Source organism: Leuresthes tenuis, unplaced genomic scaffold (assembly GCF_036924035.1).
Source record: "Leuresthes tenuis unplaced genomic scaffold, fLeuTen1.0.hap1 SCAF_7, whole genome shotgun sequence".
Taxonomy (NCBI): Eukaryota; Metazoa; Chordata; class Actinopteri; order Atheriniformes; family Atherinopsidae; genus Leuresthes; species Leuresthes tenuis.
The window spans coordinates 8,657,245-8,682,741 of NW_027325361.1; the positions used below are offsets into that span (position 1 = coordinate 8,657,245).

A 25,497-nucleotide genomic window follows, 5' to 3' on the forward strand; every position below is an offset into this window, starting at 1 on the left:
TACGATGTCGAGGTGGACCCCTCGGCCGTAGCCTGACGCGCACCTCCAAAAAATTCTAACTACACGTCGCGTAGACGCGGGCCGTAAGGGCTGTGATTGGTCTGCTCAGAAGGTAATTTCCGGCAGTTGCCTTTTCCGGTCTTAATGGCCGTATACGGTGAAGAAGCTTGTTGCCAATCGAAATTATCGAAAGTGCATTTGTTCATCCAGGTTGTAAATTCACACCAGTGAATTCACAACCTGTGTTGTAAATTCACCTGTTCCCAGCCTCGGCCGGTCGTACAGACCACCCCCGCAAATGTCTTCTCAGTCGCTTGCGCTCAATATTGATGAGCTCCAACTGTAAATACAGCTGCTCCACCTTGGTTACCATTGTTTACTGTTGTTAACTGTGACCAGAAGAAAAAGCAAGGATTCGGCTATAACCCCTGAAACCACACAAACACACAGCCACACCTCCCTACCGGCATGGTGAATTGCAGAGCTACGTGTTCCCTCGACGCAGAACTTTGAATGCTCAATGACGACGTCACGTCGATGTTCCGGAAGACTATACATTAAGCTTCAGGTGCAGTTGATTGATTTGAAGGGAAAAAATGTTTTAAAAAATAAGAATAAAGGCTGGGAATGTCTTTCAAAGAGGAAACAAATGAAAAAAAACCCCAGCAAAATCGCATGCTAACAGTAACTGATAGTAACTGGGTCCCAGAGCAGAGAAAGTATAATATTTTCCTGGATGGCTCGTGAATTCAATCTGCAATCATGTTTCAGCTATGGCAGATTATGTTACTTTATTTCTAAAGTCCAAAAGGCCAAAAGACCCTGAGAAAACCTTTTTTTTTTAAAAAGGATTTTAAGAGGTTTTCTTTCATTTGTGTGCAGCAGCCCTGTTTGACTGAACATGGACAAAATCTTGTTGTCGTGTGCATCCACCATAATACTGACATCAATATTTTTTTAGAAAGTTAGTGCAGTCCCAGGAGGGAAAGAAGATAAACATGTTATTGGGTATCCAACCCAGTGCCTTTCACTGAGGAAAGTCTAACTATGTGCCTTTCACACAGCAGTTCACTCTTCTTTGAAAGTAACCTTCAGTGATGTGATCTTTGAGATTGCAGGAGTGTTCAATAGTGCCTATAGTCCCTTCTGTGATTATCCTACTTACAAAAATGTCACATCTTCTTGTGACTGCACCCATCGCCAGTGAGTATCATATTCCAGGTGCATTTTTCCATTCATTTTGCATGTATCCAAGTCTATCTTTCCATTTTTGTAAGGTTTGAGTTTGGGGCTCTGGCTGGTTCCCAGTTTTTCATTGAGGCCTGCACGAGTTGGGCTGCATGTTTGTGCTGATGGTTTCTGCAGGACCCCATTGGCCTTAATGGCTTGAGTCTGAGTATTGTTCTTGAAAACAGGGCTTCCCCTATCCGTCTCTGCAGGCTTGCTCCTGACCAGAGTGTCTTGTTTGGGACCCTCTGATTTGGATTGGGAAGAGCTGACAGAAACTATTTTTGCAGTTCCAGTTCCCCTCATCCCACTCCCAACAACAGCTCCACAAACTGCATTACCAGATCCTCTCACCTCGTTGCCATTTCTATCCCCAGTTCCATTGTCATTTGTCCCTGACACAGTGCCACTCCCAGCCCCACTACCTGACTGAACCCCCACTCCATGTGCTTTTCCAGCCACTGTCACTGTGGCCCCTGGCCCTGCTGTTATGCGACCCCCAGCAGTAGCTTCTGAGATCAGTGGTGTGGTGGAGCAGATGACGGACTCTGAGCTGGAGGGGCAGTACTCATCCATGTCGTCTGCCAGGGTGTCCAGGTAGCTGCCAATGGAGATGTTATCTAACTTGTCATTGGTGGGGTCCTGCAGGCTGCTCCAAGATCCTCTCCAAGAGGTGTCAGGGCCCTCGCCCAGGCTGTACTGGCTGCTGGTCAGGCTGCTGCAGCGGCTAGTTAGTGTGCTGCGCTCCTCCATGAGCCACTTCACTGCCTCAATGCCCTCATGGACCGCCAGTAACTGTTGCAGAATCTTTACATCCACTGAGCGCAAGTGAGCCTGTGGACACGAAAAAGACGCATAAAGATGGAAAGCTAGTTTCACAGTAATTATATTTTGATAATGTTTAATGTACAAGAACAAAACAGACATTGTACCGAGGGAACCACCATAACACTACAAATATTTATCTAAAGTAGTCATCATTGGCTCGGGCGTTGTGTTCAAACCTCATTGAACTTTTGCAGATGACCATAACTGGATGAAACATGCAACAGACAATGGCAGTTGGAATCTACAACACTAAAAATGGAAAACAAAGTAAAGGTGGAGAAGAAACAGGCTTACAGATGGAAATAACGAGCATATATGTCCAAAATTGGCTCTGTAGGAGAAACTGAGAGAAGAACGTTTTAAACAGTGGAAAGTATGACACATTAGTGGCTTTAAACTGACTTTTAAATGCACTGAAAATGGTAAAAACTGCCTCCAATTTTATTTAGTAATGAGGAGATCTGTTTGAGAAAAAAACAAGTAATAATCACAACAGAAATAACAGTTACTGAAATGTTCTAATGTGATAAGTGTGGGAGGGAAGTTGAAAAAAGCTTAATGGTGAATAAAGAAGAGGGAAAAGACTTCTGTGGTCATGGAAAATTCCTCTCCTGAATACATTTGCAGAGGTCTGCAGTGAAGTGCTGACCAAGAGGTGATATATGGCACCAACATCCAAAGCTCAGCCAGATGATATAAACTCACTACTGAAGATAACTGCTCTCTCTCAGCACTAAGCCCCTCATTTGTCAGTATTCCTGTTTCCTCCCCATATTAATTTTCCCTTTATTACTTTCTCTTATTGTGTAGTTCCCAGTGTCAACTCTTTGTTTAGACTAGTGTAACTTGGTTTTATAAATCAAATAATGTATGTATACTATTAATTTATAAATACATGTATATATAGTGTGTGTGTATATAATGGTTTAACATTCTACACTTGAAAATTGTGAATTGTTTTGTGTAAATTTGTCACTACAATTATGCAATGCCCTTTGATAAAGCACCTTCATATTTAATACAACAGATTTATCTCATCCATGACAAATTACTTCACATATCATAGCAGCTAATAGCAATGTCGGCTCCACCACAAGATCAATTGCCAGTTTGAGTTGCCTGAAACTGGGAAATTGGGTTTTTATGTTGTGTGTAGAACTTTGTTTTTTATTTATTTTTTATAGTCCAACAAATCCCACTACTTGAATACAACATGCACAACCATACCCAAACCTGATTCTAATTTCTCCTCCCAAAGACAAGTCTTGATCCAAAGATATGTAAATGATATAACATGCATCCACTACCTATTTGCCCCTTAGACAGGCGATATCTCAGATGTGGCTGAGATAATTGTCACTGTTCTTTCGGTTGGCTCAATTAGTCTTGCTTTCTGCTCTCCCTATAGACAGGGATTCAGTTAGCCACTTAACACACCTGCTACGTGTCATTGGTTCTCTCTGTGTACCTAAAACACTCCCTGGTTTTCATTTTACAGTGCCTGATCCATGTTGTTATTTTTGTTGAGTCACGCCTGGTTCCAAGTCTAGTTTTGTTCCTGTCAGGTAGTTCTCTCATTATTATTAGATTTTCTCTTTACTTGGATACTTTGCCTCAGTCCTACTTTAAGTTAGTTTTTTAAAAAGTTCATTATTCCTTCTATGTGCCTTCGGAGTGCAGTATGCTTTTAGGTCCTCACCACAACTACCCAAAACTGCTTGTGACAATCAACTAAAAAGGAGCGAACAAAGCTTTTACAGTCAAGTTTTTTTACTGTATGAGAAATGAGATGTGTGGTCAGTATGGTGGGAATGTGATGATGATAAAGTTGCACTAAACTGCACTTTCAGATGCAGCTCTAACAACATAAAGAGAGGGGCAAATAGATCAGGTAAACATGTCATTGAGCATCAAAATTACCTGCTATTTTTAGGGAAGAAGTCTATTTCTAAATCTGCCTGTCCATTCATCTCTACTGCACATGAAACACACATACTATGATCACATGGAGGATTGCCACATGAATAAGCAGAGAAAATGAGCAACCACGGCTTTCTGCCAGAGTACTGCATGCGTGGCTCTAAACCTGCTGGCATTCTGGCTCACAGACATTTGGGGTGGGGTTCAAGTTTGAGGTTTTTGGCTGGCAGCGACTGAGTGTGTAATGAGGTTGACTATAAAAGTAGCTCCATGCCTGTCAGCGCTGAGGTGGCACAATGCTAACGAAGCGCTCTGCTCCACCAGTGTGTGAAAACTCTGCAGCTAAATGGAGTCTACCCAAGAGTAGACTGACTAGATTTGTGCTGCAGTATTTAACTGACGTAACACCAGGGAAAAGATGCAGTTTGGTTTGTTCTTGTTTAAAACATATGCAGATGTACATACTCAAATTAAAGTTTCCAAGAATGTGTTAGTGACCAATTTAAATACAAATGTAGTCACTGATCCTATTGTTGGATCCTATTGTCACCTGACATTTACATGGCTACTTTCAAGTGGTCTTGTAAAATAGGTTGTCGACCTATAAATCATTTGTGAAAACATGCAAAATGCCTTCTGTATGTCTCTTTGTGCTGACAATGGAATCCATTCAGTTCCATTTATGCTAACTTTGTCTTGTATTGTGTATAACATTGCTCTTCTTGAAGGCTTCCCTTACATCTACATTACTTAATTACTCTTTTAAGAATTGCCTCTGTTAAAAGAGACATCAAACTGGGGCCTACGAGGTTTCCATGTGACACCAGATTGGATGGTGGTGAGACATAGGGTACAGGAACAAAGGTCCCTATGATTAATAATCTTTCTTATTTATTAAGAAGTCCATACAAAACCAAACAAATTCTAGTTTCTTATCTCAGATCATTTCCTTGCATTTTGTATCCTGTGCACTGTGGCAAACAGTATGTGAGTTTATAATCCTTAAATGATCCTACTGATAAAGATAGATTCCTCTCATCATCAGCCACATGAACTGATTCTAGGAGGAAAAAATTAGTAAAAGGCCCTGTTGTACAAATTCAGAGAAGTCTGTTTCTGGATGAATTATAATCTAAAATTAGGATTTATTTACTTATCTCACTTATAAATCACTTAGGGAATTACTCAGGGATCTGCAATAAACCAAGTACAAGAAGAAGTTTCATATATCTTTTAAAGTAGAGGGAACAATCTGACAACATGACCGTGAGAACATGATCTAATTGGTGGAATGCTTATGGTTATGGGTTGGATTTTGGTTTTCTAGCACATTGTTGAAGTATTTGAGCATTTTCTTGGGATTGATCGATCTATTTTAAGTATTATATTTAATACATCTTTAATCAATTTTTTTTTTTAGTTTGTCAAATTTGTTTTAAGTATTGAGCAGCAACATGCTTGCAACAAGTTGAAGATCACTGGTTAGAACACACTAATCACAACTTATGCCACGCTTCTCTCTTTGTTTTCAATACATCATGTCTAAATGTATTTCTTTCTGCTGTGTATATATTTTTTTGTTTCAACCCTGCTAGTGAGCTGCAACATATAGTGAGGACCAGCAGAAATGTGCAAAAATTTTAGGAAAGAAATGTGCCAAAATTCATGTCTAAGAGAAGAAAACTGAGTGGCAAATGGTGAACTGCAAGCCTCACCAGGCATTTTATCCACACCTTCACAAGTGCAGCTAATCAAGACAATTAAGACAATTAAGCCAACACATCACACAAAGACTCTTGCACTGCTATTGCAATGCTAGTGGAGATACAGAGAGATGCAAAGTAGAGTTGATAACACAGACAGCTGAAGCATGATCTGTGACGCAGACCCCATATGGAAAAAGCATCTTCCCAATGTCACATAGCTACTGGACAGACTGCTGAATCACTGCCAGCTGGGGCACTAGTTATCTTAAACACCAGCAAAAAAAAGGAAGTCATTCTGTCTCTTATATACCCTGAAGTCTCTGTCTGTTGTTTCATCTTTCCAATCTAAGTCAGGCTGTCTGCAGACATAAGGCATCCTTGTAGTTACTCCCGTCTCAATTTGACCTTCAGCAGACCATCTGTCTGCATTCAACTCTACAATGGCTGAATATCATGGTTTTTACTACAAGACATCAAGTGGTTTCATGGAACATTTTATTCAAATAATAAATATTTCTAAGACAAACAGAGAAAAAAAAATTGGTTCTGATTTGACCAAAAATAGCAACAGCTTTAAATTTGCCACTGTTTTGTTTCAATTCTGAAATTATGTGCCGGATGGTGTGTTACATATTACTATCTGAGAAGTTCACCATGGAAACCATTTGTAAAAGGGGAGGCAGTTAAAAAAAATACTTGGCAGATACTTCATCCAATCACCTGGTAAGAGCCATTTTTATCTGATCAGATCAGTAGTGTATTTCATTCCAAGTCGAATTAATGAACGAACGCGTACTATTGCTCTGTTAGCACATAGCTACTGTTATGTGGCTACTTGCAGCAATAGGAGAGCTAACGGAGGGAATTCTACACACACCTCTACTGGGACCACTTCAATGACAAGCATAGCTGCAGCACACCTCATTCCCTCCAGTAAGAACGTCCATCTTACTCAAAGTCGTCGTTCACATTGTCAAAATTTGATAAATATCCTGCCATGTTGCACAAAACTAGCAGTAGCAAACTCCGTGTGAAGTTAGCCAACTGTCACAGAGAAAGGAGTAAATAAACTGTGCTCCAGGGGGGCGTGTGGATGAAGTGGTCCCAGTAGAGTGCCTGTGTAGAAATCCCTTCATTAGCTCTCCTATAGCTGCAAGTAGCCACATAACAGCATCTATGAGCTAACAGAGCAGTAGTACACGTTTGTTCATTCATTTGTATTAAAGTATTAGTGAAATACAGACAGATAATGCCTTATTTAGAGGCTGCATCATTTTTGCCCCGTTGACTCCGTTATATAAATTGCAAATTATCTAAATAGCTTCCAAAGGACGCCGACTTTCGCCAAACTGTTCTCGGTGAGTAGGTAAACGTATTTCATGCCAGAAATAAGGTCTAGGTTTAAAAATACCGGAGTTCCCCTTTAAAATGACAGAACTGTTCATTGACAGCAACATCTGCGAGCCAATAACCAGACAGAGTAAAATGCCTGAGATCAAATTAACTTGATTTTGTTTCCCTAAAGCTCAGCTCCATAGTTCAAGCTGACTTTGCATTGACATTCATCTGCCTTGACAAGGACAGAGCATAACAGGAAAAAGCTATCGACAATGAAAAGTAGGTGTAGACAAAAAGGGGGAATGACACACCTTGAGCAGTAACAGCATTTGTCCTCTGTTAGCTTAAAAGACAGGAGTTGATCATCAATAAACTATACAAAGCAGCTTATATAAAAAGGAGTGTGCGTATTTGTGTCTGGGAGTATTCGGCTTACTGTCAGTCTTCTGTCGTAAAAGAGTGTCTCAATCAGGTAACTCTGTTCAGATCAGTGTCGAGCGTCAATTATACAGCTGGAGACTAAAAGCTCTAAAATGTAGCTACTTTTAACTCAGTGGGATTCAAAATTTTCTGATAAGCCGTGGAGACTTTTTTGAATTCATGGTTGCATAAAGTGTTATTCAGCTCCATTATATTGAATCAAAATGTGTCCTTTATCATCTATGTTAAGAATCCCACTTAGTAAGATAATTACATCAGTATGTTTAGATGTTCTAAGATGTTTCATTTGGGAAGCACATCTGCTCCAGTCAAACACATATAGGACACTTAACGAGAAGCAAAGAAAAGTTTCATTATTGGTGGTGAAACCCTGGCAACAAAGCCCACACACAAAGACACCCTAGATCTTACAGTAGACAGATGCTTCGGTAACATATAAATAAGAAACAGAAGGGTCTAACAAAACAAAACACAAAGCAAAAATTGAGAAAATAGGCTGATATTAGCTTCCTCTTTAACACTCTGCCTGTTTATGAGGGTCTAATGAGCTTATCAGCATTGTGGAAAGTGTTAAACACACACACGGTGACTTTGCTAGACTGTGTGCACAACTGTGTGTACATGTGAGCTTTTTCCTTTGGCATCACTCTGCAGGCACTCTGCACATGCATTACTGTACATCTTACTAAGCAGATCTGTGATGAAAGTGCAATGCTCACATATCTTCTTCTGCACTCTCATTACACTACACCACTCTCCCAATGAATGAAAGAACCACACACACACACACACACATACACACACACGCAGAGCAAAGCCTGGATCTGTGCTGCACAAGAAGCATCTCATCATTTCTCTTCTTCCCTCTCTGTCATCCTTCCTTCCCAGCAGCGCCAATTGATCACTAGCACTGTTGACAAATAAGTCTGGTCACTATCTATCTATCTTAACAATACATGTTAACATGCCTATAAGGGACACATGAAATACTTACTTATGATCCCTGATGCATTTCGATGCTACGTCCCAACGGTTAGAAAAATGACAATGGTTGCTTTTCTTTTTAAGGGGCAACAATGATGGCATCTGCCTAATTTCATCATTTGTGCTCAGCAAATGTCAAACTTTCTCTTGTCTTCAGTGACACGATATTCTCCCCCTCCTTGTTTCTGTTTACTTTCTATGCTGTGAGATGCACACACACATTTAGTAAACAGTAAGGTAATGTTCAAGAGAGACATAAAAAAGGGACTGATAATTCAGAATCAATAAAAAATTCATTTGAGTCACATGGAGGGAAAAATAAATAATATCTATCTATCTATCTATCTATCTATCTATCTATCTATCTATCGTTTTTCTTTACTGGAAGAACTGACTTGAACTTTTAATGACAACAGATAAACAAGAAGATCATGCGTCATACAGTGCTGATGTTAAGTACACTAAATTTTACAGTATAACTCTTAAATAAACAAATAGCACAAGCTGTTAAACTTATACGCCCACTCTCCTAAAGCTGATAATGGCAGTGGCTGATATTCATTTACAGCAACAACGAGCACTACAGTATTTCTTCCTTAGAAGTCTGCAGACTCATATCCCTCCACCATCGTGAGCTCGTGTTACAGTCCTGGAGTTAAATAGGCTTCCTTTTCTGACATCTGACCAAACTGATAATGTGTTTTGGATGTTTGAATGTAACTGATGTGTTTTGGAGCAACTTTGTCAGAGAACAGCTTGCTTTGTTTGGGAGTTCGGTTGTGGCGGTGCATGTGCTCTGTGTCACAACCACAGACTGGATGCATGCCTGCAACTGCCACAGGAATGTTATACATACATGAAGATAGAGAGGACAAAATGACTGCTGAGTGGTGCAGCTCTCTGCTGTTTGGACAAAGATGAGTTCCCTTATAAACAAGATGCCAGAGACATATTTGTTTAAGGAACTAATCAGCAGCTGTTCAATGGAAATGATGTCCTATCAAAACAATGAACAGTATTTGCTAGACAAAACAACAGTGGGATAGTCATTCACTGTCTTTTATAGAAATACACTAATCAGCCATAACATTATGACCATCAGTGTGCTCTCCTCATTCTGCCAATTGAGCCCTGACCAGTCAAGGCGGGTCAAAGAACAGTTGAAGGTGGTCTGCAGAAGTGTTTAGATAGGTGTCAAAGTGAAATCCATGCAAGTCCCAGGTCAAATTATCCAGTTGCATTCGATAAAGATGAGAAGTGTTGCTCACTTTACTTGGTTATAATGTTATGGCTGATCAGTGTAAACTGATGCCATAAAAAATATAAGTTTATACTGTATGGTTTATTGGCGTTAGTAAAGTCCTAACCATCTGAAAAACTAAAGCAGGGTGCATTTCTTCCAGGAAAACAGGCCTTTGGTGGTCATCTCATAGCAGCATACCATTAGCAAGATGAGTAGCAGCTTGAATTATTAAATGACTGAGCATGGGGAGCCTTCACACTACTCAAGGCAATTCAAATTAAAGATGTGACAAACATATTTCAAATCAGATATTCTAATTTTAATCATGCTGAAATGCATATTTCTAATTATCCTACAGTTCACAGTTTAGATTAATAAGCAATTTTCTAATGTTTTTTACTGGTAAATTTGTGACAAATTGCAATTATTTCTTCTTTAAGTTTGTAACTTTTTACAGTTAAACAGTTAAACAAGGACATAACATTGTTATACTATACCCAATAATTAAAGCAATCAGACTATAGCCTGAATAGTCTCATGGACATCTACTGTAAGTCATTGTGATATGACGGGAGACATTCATACTCAACTGATATATTTGATAATGTAAATAGCATCACATCACACTAATGAATCACAAGTTGAAGTGTATCAAGGCCAAAAAGCAATTAACCAGTCCAAAAGTAACAATCAGTGGTAAAGTCACAGGATGCGGCGATAAAGAGAAACTTTAAATAAAATTCAAATCTTTACATCTATCTGCTTCTACAATGAGATCCCCTGGCCATTTGACAAGAATACATTCCTCAGGAACTATTTTTGGCAAACTAGGAACCTCATGTGGTTGCCTGTTTTGTACTCATGTGACTCCAACACCTAATTTTGTACCAACTAGTCCATCTACACCCAAAATAAAGGTTGCTTCCCAGATGACACCAAAAAAGTCTGAGGTTTTCAAGAGTCAAACATGATGGCATTAGTCGTATTCTGCAGGTTTGAAAGAGATCCCATGCTTTCCGACCAAACAATTCAAAGAGCTTGTTGACAGTTATGGGGACTGAGTAGCTCCCAAAGGACCTTCAAGTGTTTTAATAACATTCACACTGCAGACTGGAAGTAGCATATGGCCAGTCAGCAGCTGATAAATTATTTGAAATTGCTTTGTGATTACGTTGTAATTACTCCACATATCAGCTCACTGTCAGCCCCTTTCTCTGTGTTTTAACTTTTTAGGGTTAATGTTAAGAGCTGTTAGACTGTCATGTAGACCTAAGAGGGTTTCAAGATGTTTGTTTGGAGATTAGAGCATTCAGCAGTCATCCATTCTCAGCTGTCAGCAGATGTTAGGTTGAGCTTTAACGTTCCATGTTTCTACACATAGATTAAATGTTAATAAGGTATTGAAGCTAGCATTAAGTTGCTCAGGAAAAAAAAAAAAAACAGTTGACATTTTCATATCCATTTCTTCTTATGAAAGTTTGAAATATCTCATGACTCTAAGTGTGACCTAACAGAAAATCTGAGCTAAATGGTTTCCACTGTTTTGTGTGTGTGTTGTAGCTTCTAAAACCCAGTTTTCCATTATACCTGAGCAATGATAAACTCTGCTGAGTCTGACAGGTGTTTAAATATTCACAACAACATTGTCCAGTGAAGCAGAGCTAGATCAAATTTTCAGCCTCCATTAAGCTGCATCACTGTGACAGCTCTACTTTACACTGACTTCAGTGACAGAAACAAGTCAGATTCACATCCAGCAGTCTGTGGATATGTGTGCACACACACGCACGCACACACACACACATTCACTTGTTTTTCTATGTTTGTAGAGACCCTTATCCTCACTCTATCATCATAACTGAATTATGTAACCTTAACCTAATCATAATCATAACCATGAAAGTTTTGTTTTGACCTTTAAAGTCCCTTAAAACAACAACAGGTATTGTGGGAATAAAATGGTGGGCACTACAAAAATAGAAAACAAGAAAACACACATACATGTGTCCAGTGGTGCATTCTTACCATCTCCATCTTCAATTTCCTAATCTTTTCATCTAAACTCTTCCTCCCCGTCTCCTCACTGATGTCGTGAGGAGTGGTCACTTTGGCGTCTCCCCGAAGAGAGGACGCCTCTTCCCGCATACACCTGAGCAAACCCTCAGGGGTCTTCCGGCCGATTTTCACCTCTAAATCTTTCAGATCAGGGATGGTCTCGCTGACGGAGCCTTCATCCATCGCAGTCGTGTGCAATAACCAAAAAGATCCGCAGCAGAACGATTAAGTCCTTCTGGACTGTTTGAGATTGTTGCCAGTAGAGCTGCGAGGGTCGTTTCCTTCAGGGCTGAATGGCATCCTATGCGACTCCTGCTGAGTTAGAATGCGCCAGGGGAGAAAAACAGTTTGACAGTAACAACACAATAGTGTGGTTATCCAAACAGATCGATACCTCCTTGATTATTGTTTCATTCTTGTCATCATACTGTGTGAAACTGATGTGTATGAACTGACGATCTTCAAGTAAAAGCAGGAGAAAAATTCAATTAGTCCATCATTTCCAGCTTGACAGCTGGTTCCTCTAACAGCAGTTCGATTGTCGGAGTCCAGTGTCCTGTGTCTGAGCGCTGCAGCTCGGTGAGGCTAGTGTGTTTGTTTGCGCAGATTCCACCTGCATGATGACAGCGACCAGCAGCAGCCGCAGAGTGGGAGAGCAGACCAGAGACGGTCAAGTCAGCCACAATATCAGCGATTAGTTTCCGGATCAAATTTCAAAATATAATCCGAGTGAAGGAACACATCTTTTCAAATTTTATGAACTACCGTAGTAAAATAACAACGACAGGCGCACTACAGTTTGAGTCAACAGGCATGAATTTCGGAAAAATGTCATAAAATGTTTGCAGTGTATTCATCCATCCCTCTATTTTTTATGCCCACTGGTGGGGTGGAGCTTCTCTCAGCTGTCATTGGGTAAGAGGCAGGCACACCCTTACAGGTCATCAGTCCATCACAGGGATACTCAGAGATAAACAACCATGCACGCTCACAGTCACATCTAGGGACAACTTAAAGTCACCAATTAACCTAACATGCTTTTTTTTGGATGGAGGGAGGAAGCCAGAGGGAACCCACACTACATGGGGAAAACATGGAAATTGCACACAGAAAGGCCACAGCTGGGAACCAGGAACCCTCTTGCTGCGAGACAAAGATGCTAACCACCACACCAACATGGAGCTCGGCTTACTTCACCTGTCATTATAAAAACTAACACATAACTCTTCAATAGGCACATTGTTTTTTTTTTTCTTTTTCATACCAAGGGGTCCTTTAGTAAAAGTAGAAGCATATTTGATGCTTTGCACTGGAAAATAAGTTGTCTTAGCTTGGCATGGAAAGCAAGGCCATGTGATTTGTTAATATGCTAATAAATATTACATGAATCTCAAAGACAGCCTTTTTCTTTGGTATTTACGTAGACTGAACACTAAGATTTGTTGTATTCATCCAGCTAGATTTGAAGATTGATTTAACAGAATTAAGTGGTATATTTATACAAGAATATAGTTATATCTATCCTGCATCTACAGCCACTACAGTGAGACTTTTGACTCAGTTGCAGTGAAGATTTGCAAAAGCAGGCTAAAATTAAAGTTGCAATAAGTACTTAGATGATTATTTCATTCAAAGCTGTTCAGAGTGGGGTGAATGAAGATTCTCATAAAGTACAGCAGATGCATGTGTTACTAAAGACTATTGACAGTATTTCTCATACTCGCACCCTGCATCTCTACTTAACAACTTTCTTCCCGCATACACAGACAGTACAGGCAGAATTTACCTTAATAGGCCTGGATCTTTGCATGTGGAACTGTGGTTGATATAATATGTCAGGTTAAAGGTATGTGGTTATGAGACTGGTGAAATGATTTACTGGCAATGTTTTAGAGCTAAGGAGATCAAATGGTGCTGTCAGAAATGGTAAAAAAAATTGATAAAGGTAAATGGTGAGCATGATTTTCCCCTGACATTTTCTTTGAGGCTTGGAAAAAGAAGAAAGTCTTTATCTGGGGGGTGTTACTGGTCCAAGTGCTAACTAAGAAAGACAATTTTTAACATTAGTGTTCAGACTAAAAAAAGACAAATTTGAAATAGATATAAAACAGATAATACATTTCAAGAAAGGATTCTGGCAGTCATCATTTTTGGCAAAATTGCTCAGCTCTCCCTTACAGAAAATGCTGCACTGTTACTCTGCATTGCATTGCCTTTCACACACAGTGACACAGACAGGACACTCTGACAGGTGAAATCTGCAATCAGGAAAGGCCTCTGAGGAACTGAAGAGATGCTTCTACTCTGCACACTTAAACTCTCAAAAGACAAGGGATTTGAAATATAGTCACTGATTATATGTACAAGTCTGTGTGAGGAGAACCAAAAGGATAACAGAGGAATCTCTGTTTAAGAGGATGGATGAAATAACAATGGCTCAGAAAAGCAGGATTTAAAAGGGAAAGCAGAATGTGTCTTATTCTTTCTGAATGGACAGTAAGGCTTGCCTTCTTAATTTTAGAGTGAGACCATGAGATACATGCTAACAATGCTTTAAACCAGTCTTATGTACGCATACTGAGGGGGTAACAAAGGTTGAGGAGAGCTCAGCTTGTGTCAGGGGTGCCGTATATTCTACTTGCTCTCCTGTCAGTGGAAACATTTTGTCCCTCCAGAGATGAAAAGGAACTTTTATAGTTGTATAGTCACTGTTCTCCTTATCAATCCGCATTTCAGAGTTACACAAGGAGGAAAGAAAATACCATATTTTTAGTTGGCTAACCTTTCATTGCCATCTGTTTGCTAGTTTTGCAAGTGTATATCTGCTTTTAGACACTGGAGACTGAAATATTGTATGCTTTCACCACATTTAATGAGATTATAACCATTTGTATTCATAACCTTCCATTAAAAAAGTAAATATTAACTAATATGAAATAGAACAGAGGGTTTAAACAATAAGAAACTACAAATCAGAATAGCACAAATTCAAATCACATGACTTTCCTTCAAAACCATAGTGTTGAGTATATTACAAAAGAAGGTCTAGGTTAAAAATTTGCTAATAAAATGATTAAAGGAAGATAATCAGGACTGATTACCTAAAAAGGACTGGTCTAAACAGTTATTTTAGAAACATATCTTTTTAGGAAAGAAGGTGGTATAGTAAATCAAATTAGACACAAACTAACAATTGAATCGGCTTGAGTAGACTATAAAAGATATAAATCTATTCACAAAAAAATGTTTGACAATCACTAAATTGACTTTGTCAGCACAGATTGACTGCCAATTGTCTCTTAGCATTAACAAGAATTGTTGAAATTCTGTCTTTTGTTTTGACAGCACACAGTTACACACACATGCATCTGTAATGATTATGTTACCATGCAATCAGTCTGACAGCCATGATGATCGCCATGACAACGGATACTGGAGGAGAGAATCTGACGATTCCTCATAAGTCCTGATAAGGAGGAAGGAGTGATGTCGGATGATACAGTTACTTACAGCAAGTTCATGCACCTTCAACCAAGGGAGGCATGTTCAAGACTAACATAGGACGACTGTTTTTTGCTTTTGTTCTGAGTTATGCTCAATCAATATTGACCACACGTTACAAAAAAATCAAAGCGACTTGGTTAGGGTCAGAAAACATTATTTAAACTAGAGTAGATGCGTTTTAAAACACAACCATCACCTCCACTGTAAACATTTTGCTGGTTGCCTTCAAGTAAGCACACCTACATACAGTATCACAACAATACTTTCACTTCCTCGTCACATTTAGCCAATACGACCACTTGCTAAGATTTATAAATCCATACTACTGAGTTGGGTTTAAAGAACATCATGTTAGGATTAAAATACATTCTTTCTACTATGCCACTGCAACTTTAATTGACAACATTTTTACAAACAACAATGGTCACATAGATCCTTCCTGCCCACATGAACAAACGACCCATGGGGACATTTTGGTGTGGAATGAGGACAGTCTTATTCAAACTTTGCTCGGGCATTTGTGTGTGTGTTTGCATGTTGATTACATTTGCGTAGACTTGCTCCAGTTGATTAAATTTCTAGTCCCACCAAAACCTGTATTTTTAGTGTTTAGAGTGTTGCTGTCATAGGCCTGTGTGAGTTAAGATTTATTTTAAAGTGAGTAAAATATCTTGTAAGTTACATATTGCTATCATACTGTCACAAAGAGACTCAAGTTTTTGCTGATAGTCCCTGATAGTATATAGTATGTGGAATCCTAGGCTGAGAAACTGTTAATTTGACCTTATTTTAGAGCCAATTTATAGGCTTTTTAAAGAACATACTACTCTGACATCAGACATGTCAATATTTCACAAAAATAACCATAAAGCTGTAGAATTACAGCAAATACAGTGAAAAACCAGATTAAATCTGGTCACAATAACATGCCAAGTTTAAAGCCTTTTATTAAGTTGTTTGTTTTGATAGAGAAAACTGTGCTTTGGAAATGTTTCTGAAGTTTACAGACCTCTTACTGTGGAAATTTAGCAGGCATATCTGTGTTTTGCCACATTTGTTGTATTTAAATTTTTCTGATTTTGAGGTTAGCATCCAAAGAAATTGTCATGCTTTGTCATTGTAAGCTAAAATGAAAATAAAGGAAACAGCACAGTGTTTGTGCTCAATTAACCTGCAATTTTACAGTAGCCACATAGTAGTTGTCAAAAAACTAAATCTATTGATTTGTGTCAGACATATGGCTTCTGGTTTTTGTTTTGTGAACATGAACATGAGAATCATTACTTTTTCCTTTGAATTAAAATTCCCAGAATTTTACAGCGCTAGTATTTCTCAATGTTAACAAGCAAACCTCGACACAGTCATCTCAAATATTTCCCTTTTGACCCAAATCATCCAAATGATAGGCACCAAATTTAAAATCTTTCATTAATATGTTCAACCAAGAAGAAATTGAACCGATGGTTAAAAAAGTGGGAAAGTATAAGTTAAATTTGCACTGCTTTATATTGTGTACCTTTCCCTTAAAAACCCAGATACAGGTACATTATAAAAGGAGATGAGGATGAATAATTTATCAGGAGAATAATTCAAAAGATCATTTACTGTTTAAGCTGGAATTCCCTTTCTTACTCTTTGTAAAAAATAAAAATAAAAAGTATGTAGAATTTATCTCTTAAATTGGATCAAGTCAAAGCAAAAACTGTTGAACTTCTGCCTTTGACTTTAAAAGTGCCCACTCACTCAAACACACATCTGTAATGGTTATGTTACCATGCAATCAGCCTGGTAACCATGATTACCACCATAGCAACGGTTGTTGGAGGAGAAAATGTTATGTTTTCTGCACACCCACATGGTGAGCCACATTAACAGTATCCACATTATGCAACTATTTCTGATGGCAAATGTATCCATCCAGGTGCTTCAGAGGCACAATTCAAACGTGGATCAGGCATTTGTCTGTGGGTTTGCATTTTCACTTCACATTTATGTGGGCTTACCATCGATATTCTAGTTTATAGTCTATTTTGAGCGCTGCTGTCATTGCTTTGTGTGTCCCTGCTACCTCTTTCCTTTTCAGATAGGTGGTGTCCTTCAGCATATTCTTCTCTAATAGTAGACTTGAAATAAAACTTCAAATGCAGCATGACTAAAATCTCTTCTCAATACCACGTTCCTATCATACTAGCTCAAACAGAGTCAAACTTAGGCTGCTAGTGGCTGTGATAGAGTGTGGAGTATTGTGTGGAGAAATATTTTCATTTTATACGGAGGCAGCAGGAAACATCTTTGCTTATTTTGCAGTCTAACATCTGACACCATAAAGAGGAAGATTAGACTTTGCCATCACAACATGGGTTCTGAGTTTAAAGACTTTTAGTTATACAATTAAGCTGTTAGTGCTGTTACAGAACTGTGACAAAGTGGAAATTTGGCAAGCATGTTTGTGTTTTACAACATTTGCTGTAATTTATATCCTTCCTGTTTCTTTTGCATACAAGAAATCAGCAAAGTTTATCACTTTAAGCCAGTCACTTTAAGTTTTCCAGTGCCTGTACTGTCACATAATGAAATCTATTGATTTGTGTCCATACACATGACTTTTTCTTTTCTTTTCCATGTACATGGACCTGAAGATAGCTGTATATAGAAATGCAGATTCACAGAATTGTGTAAACCTGTCTTGCGTTGAGCTTTTACCAGTTTTAACAGGCAAGTGTCTGTATTTGTATTTGTAAACTAAATTTAGCTTTCAGTCACCGATTCTCACTTTCACTTATTATTTGGTTAGTTTAGTCATTAAAACCTACATGGTGAGGTTTAGCAAAGCATCACAGCTTGCCCTAAAATAGATTCTGTCACATCTACCACGTTGGAAATATTCCTTTTCTAGATTACTGGCCGTCTTCAGAAGATACATCAAGTTGCAGCTCTTATCTGCTACAGCTGAAATGCATTACTTAAAATTATGGGTGCCAAGAAAAAAAAGTAATTTATTTAAATTTGTAGCTATTACATGATTTACAGCCATTTTCACGTGTGGATTTCCATTGTTAATGTCCATCAAACAAATGGTATGATGATCTTTGTCATGTTTTCTTGACATTTATTCAAAACTGCATTAATCATATTATTATTATAAATCATACTAATATTGAACAAGTTCTAATTAAATTGTTTAAAAAGCCTACTTTTACACTCATAATTCTATGATTTCTCCAACTTCCAATCAAAAGCATTTTAAGGAGAGCTCTGGAAACCTCTCCTGATGTGCCTATAAAGGTTTTGTGGGGTTTTCTAATCTTTTTCAAGAACTTACACTTGCTTAACTTAACCTTTCAAAAGCAATAATGCGCTACATGAGAGATTGGGCTTGCAACATTAAGTAGTCATTCTTCAGTTACACTGTCCTGCTGGTTTATCGTGACACAAGCTTGCCCTCTGCTGGAGGAGGTTAGATTTTTATGCATAGCGCCTAAAAACAAAAAGTACTCATCAGACAACACTGTGATAACAGCAGTAAATGTTTGCATCTCTTCAAAAGTTCTAAATGTTTTTGTCTCAAGCTGATCATATATACTGTGGAACATCTAATAATAAGGCTGCATGTTTTACTGCTAATAATTCATGCTCATGTTGAAATATAACAAAACAGATCATAGCAGTGGATTACAATCTTATATCTAATCTAGTAATGTGAAAGAGACAACTTGGTTTTCCCAAGTATTTCCTGAGGCACACCAAGCCTGCTTGGCCACATTCTTTTGTTTGCTGTAGCTAACAGAGACATGGGAATGACTCAAACTGTCAGTGGTAAATAGTCATAAGATCCTAATGCAGACGTGCATGAGTCAAGCCAGTGAGGAACAGAAGACTTTAATAAGCTAATAAACAAAACTCAAGGCACTGTGGGGGCAGACAATATCAAACAAGTAACAACAGAAGTCCAAGCAAGAGCAAAACAGACTAGGCAGACAGAGAAACTGAACAAAACTGGTAATAACAGGCAGAAACAGAAAACATCAGAAATAAAACTGAAAAACATAGAATATACAGAGAGGGGCAACCAACAGAATACAGGTGTGGCAGAAAAAAAACAGGAGGTCAAACTAATGGAAATGCATGAAGGAGGGGGGATTCAAAACAAAACAAGTAAAAAAAAAAGTTACAAAAAGTAAACGTAACTAAGATACAATACGATACTATGATACAGAACATGAAAACCAAAATGAAAAGACACGGCCGAACATGAACCATGAAGTATCAGTCCATCAATCCATTTTCTATACTCACTTATTTTCATTTTGGGTCCTGGGATGGCTGGAGCCTATTCCATCTACCTTCAAGCAAGATGCAGGTCACATTCTGGACAAGTTGCCAGTCTAATGCAGGGCAAGTCTAAACTAAAAGAGAGAAACACAGAACATAACAAAAACCATAGATCATGTCAAAAACTGCTGAAAGATTCTGCATAGAGGGTCTGCATCATAGAGGGCTTTAAGGAATTTCAGGTAGTACGGTGCAAAATCAGAAGAATCAAAAATATTTAAGAATGCCAAGAACGATGACAGTGAAAAAAAGTTTGTCTTAAATGCCATGTACATCCATGATTATACTCAGTCCCACATTAGTACTCTATTCCCCTCCCTTATTACTCCAAACCCTAACCTGTTCAACCTGCCTGTCTTAGTATTGTGCAAGACAAGATCAAGGAGGACTTGTAGCTTGGATCAGTTAAAAGATATACAGGTTGAAAGATTTCCTTCCAAACTACAGAAGGAAGCCATGGAAGAAGACAGCACAGAGGATATTGAGTCTCTCATAGAGGACATGGACTACATCCCTGGCCACTTCCACCTGGACCTTAATCTAAACTGTGATCCCACTGGACCAGTTAAGCTGCGACATCGGGACACTTACTTAAAACAGGAGAGCCTGCAAGCTGAATTAGAAGCCGAAGTCGGATATTTACAATATGCTGTCCGAAATCTTCTAGGCCTGCTTGCATTTCATCTTGACCAGCTGGACAAAGCAGAGGAAATATTCAGGTGATGATACACTGACATTTCCTTTAAGACAAAATATTCCCTCGCAAGCTGAAGCACAGAGAGCTTATTTGATATATTGTCAAAACATTCTTCTTTTTCTGTAAATAGCATATCATGTTTTCAGCAGCTTGCTGACAAATAGAAACACCACAAAGACTGAAATTCGCAAAGGACATAAGGTATTCTTATGCTTTAAGCTTCAAAATAACCACATTTAATGACTGCAGTAGGAAGAGCCAGCACTTTAAATACACATCACTAAACATCACATGAACTATTTGATATTATAAGTTACCGCATGATATGACGTATATATGACATATATATATAGATATATATATGATATTTCCAGTTCTCTTTTATTATCTAAAATATTTATCTTACGTTGTATTTCCTCTTTTCTACTGGGAAACTGGCAGCTTTATCTAGTTGATACTATTTCCTGGTTGCTAAATTCAGAGACTAAATAATCTAAAATGACAATTAACAGTCATGTTAGCAGCACAGTAATTTAGTTGTGAATGGGGAGTAACATTCCTTGTCATGGAAAAAGCTTGTCTGCTAATGTTTCATTCGGTGAAGTTTATTTCATAAATCATTGTTACATTGTTCAGCTAGCAATGTTAGCATGCAAACACTGGTTTGGTGCAGAATTAGTCAGGGTGTTCACCTTTTAAGAACTAAAAAAAGAAAACAAAAAGTCCTGTAAGTACCATAATTGTTGAGATATTCAGAGATATTCTATCAGTGCTACCAAAAGGTTTGAGTTAAATATAATGCAGTTTGATCGAGATGAAAATAAAGCACTTCATACTGTATTTGATCACTTAACATGTTCAAGACACAAGTGATTTTGTTCTAATTTCTTTATACCTTTGATTTTTGGCCTTTTAGAGCAATTTGTAAAGAAGACCCTGGAAACCTCAATGCCTGGGCCAATCTGGACTATGTGTACGACAGGCTGGGGAGAGAGCTGGATGCAGGGGAGTGTGTGAGCAAAGTGTCCCACCTCATGGGTATTGATGCTGGAGAGGCCTCTCAGGAGGAGACCAGGCTACTGGCTGCACGCTGCCTGGCCGAGCAGGCTTACATTTATCCATATGATGTGGAGCTGGATAGTGAGGATGACCTGAGGGAGAGGCTAATGTCAGCACTGACATTTTACAACAGAGCTCTGTGTTATGGAGGACAACTGGTGAGATGGACAAAATTACTCAGAATACATACACAGTAGATATTAAGCTGTTAAATATTATAGGTAAGTGGAAGATTTATGTGTCGAGCATAAACATAATTCTGACTACTTGATCATCCAGCTTTTTAATTGGTGTGTTAACCAAGCTGTTTTACTAATTATTATATAATTGTGTTTGCTCTTGTAATGCTCATTTGACCTACAGAATTTTGCTAAAGTTCTTAAGTATGGCTATGCTCATGAACCTTACAAGTGTTATATTTAGCTGTTTAAAGGAAACTCAAGTCATGCAAATAATATTCTTGAAAAGCAATACACAAATGTGGCACAATATATGATTTTACAGACTATTTCAGAAAGTTGTTTATTTGGGTGGAATAGCGATCAGCTAATGCTGATGACCTGCTGTTGTTTTTCAGATACCAAAAGAGGAAAAACGAAGCTGGTATTTCAAAATGGCAACTATTTATATAAGGTACAGAACTAACCTTAAAAAATTTATTAAATTTCACTAAATATTATGAAAATATTCAAGTTTTTTTTCTCCTTGCAGACTGGACCACATTTTAAAGACCAAAGAAGATTCTGAATACTCAAGACTCTCTCACTACAATAAGGGACTCAAACTCCTCAAAGAAACACTGGATTCTGAGAAAAAACAGCACAAAGGTAAACGTTGTGTTGCTGTATGAATGTAGTCACAGTCATACAAGAATTTGGTTCAAATTTGCACAGCAACAAAAAGATTTTAAAAAAGCCTGATTTAAAAAGACAAATTATTTACTGTTATAACTCAGAATCATGGGTCCATATGTTTGCAACAGGCTTTCATCCATGGAACATGAAAGATACTTTCAGACCTTCAAAGTTCATCAAAAGTATGCTTTCTGAATTTCATCGGTATAATGTGGTTTTATTATCAAAATTACTCATGCGCATTGGTCCCCTAACAGAATCTTATTGATGTCAGAAACTGTGAATATGAATGTGTTATGCTATATGTCATCATGTCATTTGAAATGGAGTTTATTTTAACTGCTAATATGAGCAATTTATATCTATAGAGTGCAGTTGCAGGAATTCAAAAATAATAATAATAAAAAACATCTAAGCAGGATGACCCAGACAACAAGGAGTGAACAACAGCAAGAATCTGGCAAAGAGTTTGGGAAACAGGGAGGTATATGGAGGAAGATAATAAATAATAAAAGATAACAAACATGATGTATATCATGCAGAAATGACAGTCCAAATCAGATATATATTCACTTTGTTTGAAATTCATCAGTTTGTGAGTATAAAGTAGGTCAAAGGTTAGAGTATTATAAGTTTTTTCCTACAATACATGTAACTGTTGCTGGAAACACTTGATTGATGATATTAAAAATAATTAATTTCTAATGGAAAGGGAGACCTATACATAAAACGGGCAACAAGTGGAAACTTGGAGTAATAATCTCACTGTGATCTTTCCTGATAGCGCTTGCCTGGTGTTATGTTGGCATTTTGTTGGAAAGAAAGGAGGAGTTTTCATCTGTGCCCATGTCCATACACGACTGTGGCTTCTCAGCTTCTGATCCTCTGTCCTGTTACGGAACCGTGAGTCAGCTCATACATTTACACATCACACCAAATATAAGGCAATTGGTGTGGGAATACAAGTTATAACTATTATTACCTGGAATTGAAGATATTGTCGCACAGACAAAAAGGCCAAACTTTAAGTTACATGGTTATATATTGATGAACAGATAATTAAATTATGAGCTGTTACCACAGGTAATGACTGCTCCTCTATGAACATTTAAGAAGAGTTTTATTTCTCACTGTCGCCAAGAGCTTGCTGAAAATGGTCCAGGCTAATGTAACACCTTTTAACCTTCACACTCACACTGTAAACAACACAAAAAGTCCAATGTGGTGTTTTGTGGCTTGCCCAAAACACTTTGACGGCTGGAGGGGCTTGCGTTCAATCCATCAACCTTGTGGTTTGGTGGACAACAGCTCTATCAAATTAAAAAAACAACTACACAGACATGGCAGTTTTCAGCCCATTACCCAGATTGATATTGAACTAAATATATAAATGTAAACATGAACATAATGTTTTACATGGAGATATGGACGATTAAAAATGACATACTACTCTAAATAAATCATGTGACCTTTAATATTAGATCTAATGTGCATCTCGTGGGTTAGAGTTAGTTCTGCTTTACAGTAGAAATTTTGCAATAGCTGCCACTTTTGTGATTCTCTGTTTTCAGGCCATAAAAATGGCCAGTGATGATACATTCATCCTGAACCTTCTGGCCAAGGTCTTCTTTTCTCTGGGCAAACATGAGATGGCCACAGGGATCTGCAACATGGCCCTAAATGTTCTGCCAGATCCAGAGCTCAACTGGCAGGCTTACTGCACCCGTGCCAAGGTACTGACAGTGAGACGAATCACATGATCAATTCAAAGTGGATTATATCACATACAACTGACTTTTCTGGACAATTTGATTTATTTTTAGATCAATATGATCCTATATGTCAAGGACCTAGAGAAGGCAAAGCATGGACAAGGTGGAATCCCAGACCGGCAGAAGCTAACTGAGGCTAGAAAAGACTTGGACAAAGTGCTCACCGTACGTCCATGTCTGCGAACTCATCTAGAGATCGCTCAGGTAAAGGCACAAACTGTCCCAGTAAGCTGGATATTATATAGCTACTCATTTAAGCACATAATTCACATAATCATGTCTTCCTTTTTAGGTCTACTATTACATGGGTGTAGATGCACTCCAGGAGAGCATTTTGGTGGATGAGGGTGCAGTAAACAGTGCTCTGGTCAGTCTGTCTCATGCCCTACAGTTTGAGCAAGGTGATAACTTGCCAGACCTCCATGTCCTCAGGGGACGCTGCCTTCTCATCAAAGGCGAGGAGCAGAACTCTGTTGACTGCTTCAAGAAGGCCATGGAGTTAGCGAGACCGGGGAGCACAGACACAACTGCCCTGCACTGCCTCCTACAGGCTCTCCTGGCTCTGTTCATGCAGGGAGGCCCTGATCCTAACACTGTTATCACCCAGTTAGAGCTGTTGGTGCATAAGGCAGAGGAGAAGTACCCCGAGGAGGTAGTGAAGTCTGAGCTAAGGTCCCTTTATAGGACACACACAGAAGAGGTCACAGAGTTGTCCAAGGCACTGATCAAGACAGGGCGTCTGGATCTTGTGAAGAGACTACTGGAAACAGTGGTGCCTAAACAGCTGGTTAAGAAGAGACTAGTTGCTAGGTCTTTCTCATATACATAAACCACACCAGAAGAACCATAATTTAAGAATGTCTTTACACAGTGCCTTCTGTGCCTCCAAACTGTGATGCTTTTACAGGTGCCTTTATTTGTTTTTCCCTATTTTTTTTCTTTTTTGGATAAAGGTATAACCAATGAGGTATTATATTGTTACAGTGCTGCTTATGAATAAGTACCTGCATGTATTTGCGTGAAAGTTAATGTCTTTGGGCTGTCCCTTGACGTTGTCCACACTATCCATATGTCACACTAATGAGTAGTTTCCAACACAAAGCCCAGCTGTTGCTTGACTTCCTCACTACCAGCACATGACCAGCAGATGGGAGTATAAACCATTAGGATTTTACTTTACAGGACATTCTGTTTTTGTGTACGAAAAAAATAAAAACTTAGATATCCAATGTAATTCTCAGACCATAAAGTGGTTACAAATAAAACTGGCTTGAATCACTCAGCACATGATGACCTCAATCTGCAGATAGTTTCAAACTAAATTATTATCCACCACACATTGTGGCTTAACTGTTTCCTTACTTGTAAATCACTTTGGATTGAAGCATCTGTTAAAACATCTGCACCCACATCTGGTTCCACAAATAATAATCCAATATCTATTTTAAAAAAAACGTTTTTAAGCAATGCCTCCTTAAATAAAAAGTTTGAATGAAATAATGAAAGAAAATATATTTCTATATACAGCTTTTTCTTC

General features: G+C 38.4%; 2 protein-coding genes across 2 annotated transcripts; one reads left to right on the top strand and one right to left on the bottom strand.

Moving 5' to 3' along the window:
* Positions 1-814: 814 nt before the first annotated feature.
* On the bottom strand, positions 815-12,375 carry lurap1 (leucine rich adaptor protein 1). The gene is made up of 2 exons (XM_072389112.1): positions 11,713-12,375; positions 815-2,061 (listed from the first exon to the last, which is right to left on the bottom strand). Exons 1-2 carry the CDS (start codon positions 11,923-11,925, stop codon positions 1,162-1,164), a joined length of 1,113 nt encoding a protein of 370 aa, XP_072245213.1. The 5' UTR covers positions 11,926-12,375; the 3' UTR covers positions 815-1,161.
* A 7,593-nt stretch (positions 12,376-19,968) lies between these two features.
* ttc22 (tetratricopeptide repeat domain 22) lies at positions 19,969-24,893 on the top strand. The gene is made up of 8 exons (XM_072389113.1): positions 19,969-20,297; positions 21,192-21,492; positions 21,912-21,967; positions 22,046-22,161; positions 22,973-23,091; positions 23,760-23,921; positions 24,012-24,164; positions 24,253-24,893. Exons 1-8 carry the CDS (start codon positions 20,035-20,037, stop codon positions 24,787-24,789), a joined length of 1,707 nt encoding a protein of 568 aa, XP_072245214.1. The 5' UTR covers positions 19,969-20,034; the 3' UTR covers positions 24,790-24,893.
* Positions 24,894-25,497: the final 604 nt, after the last annotated feature.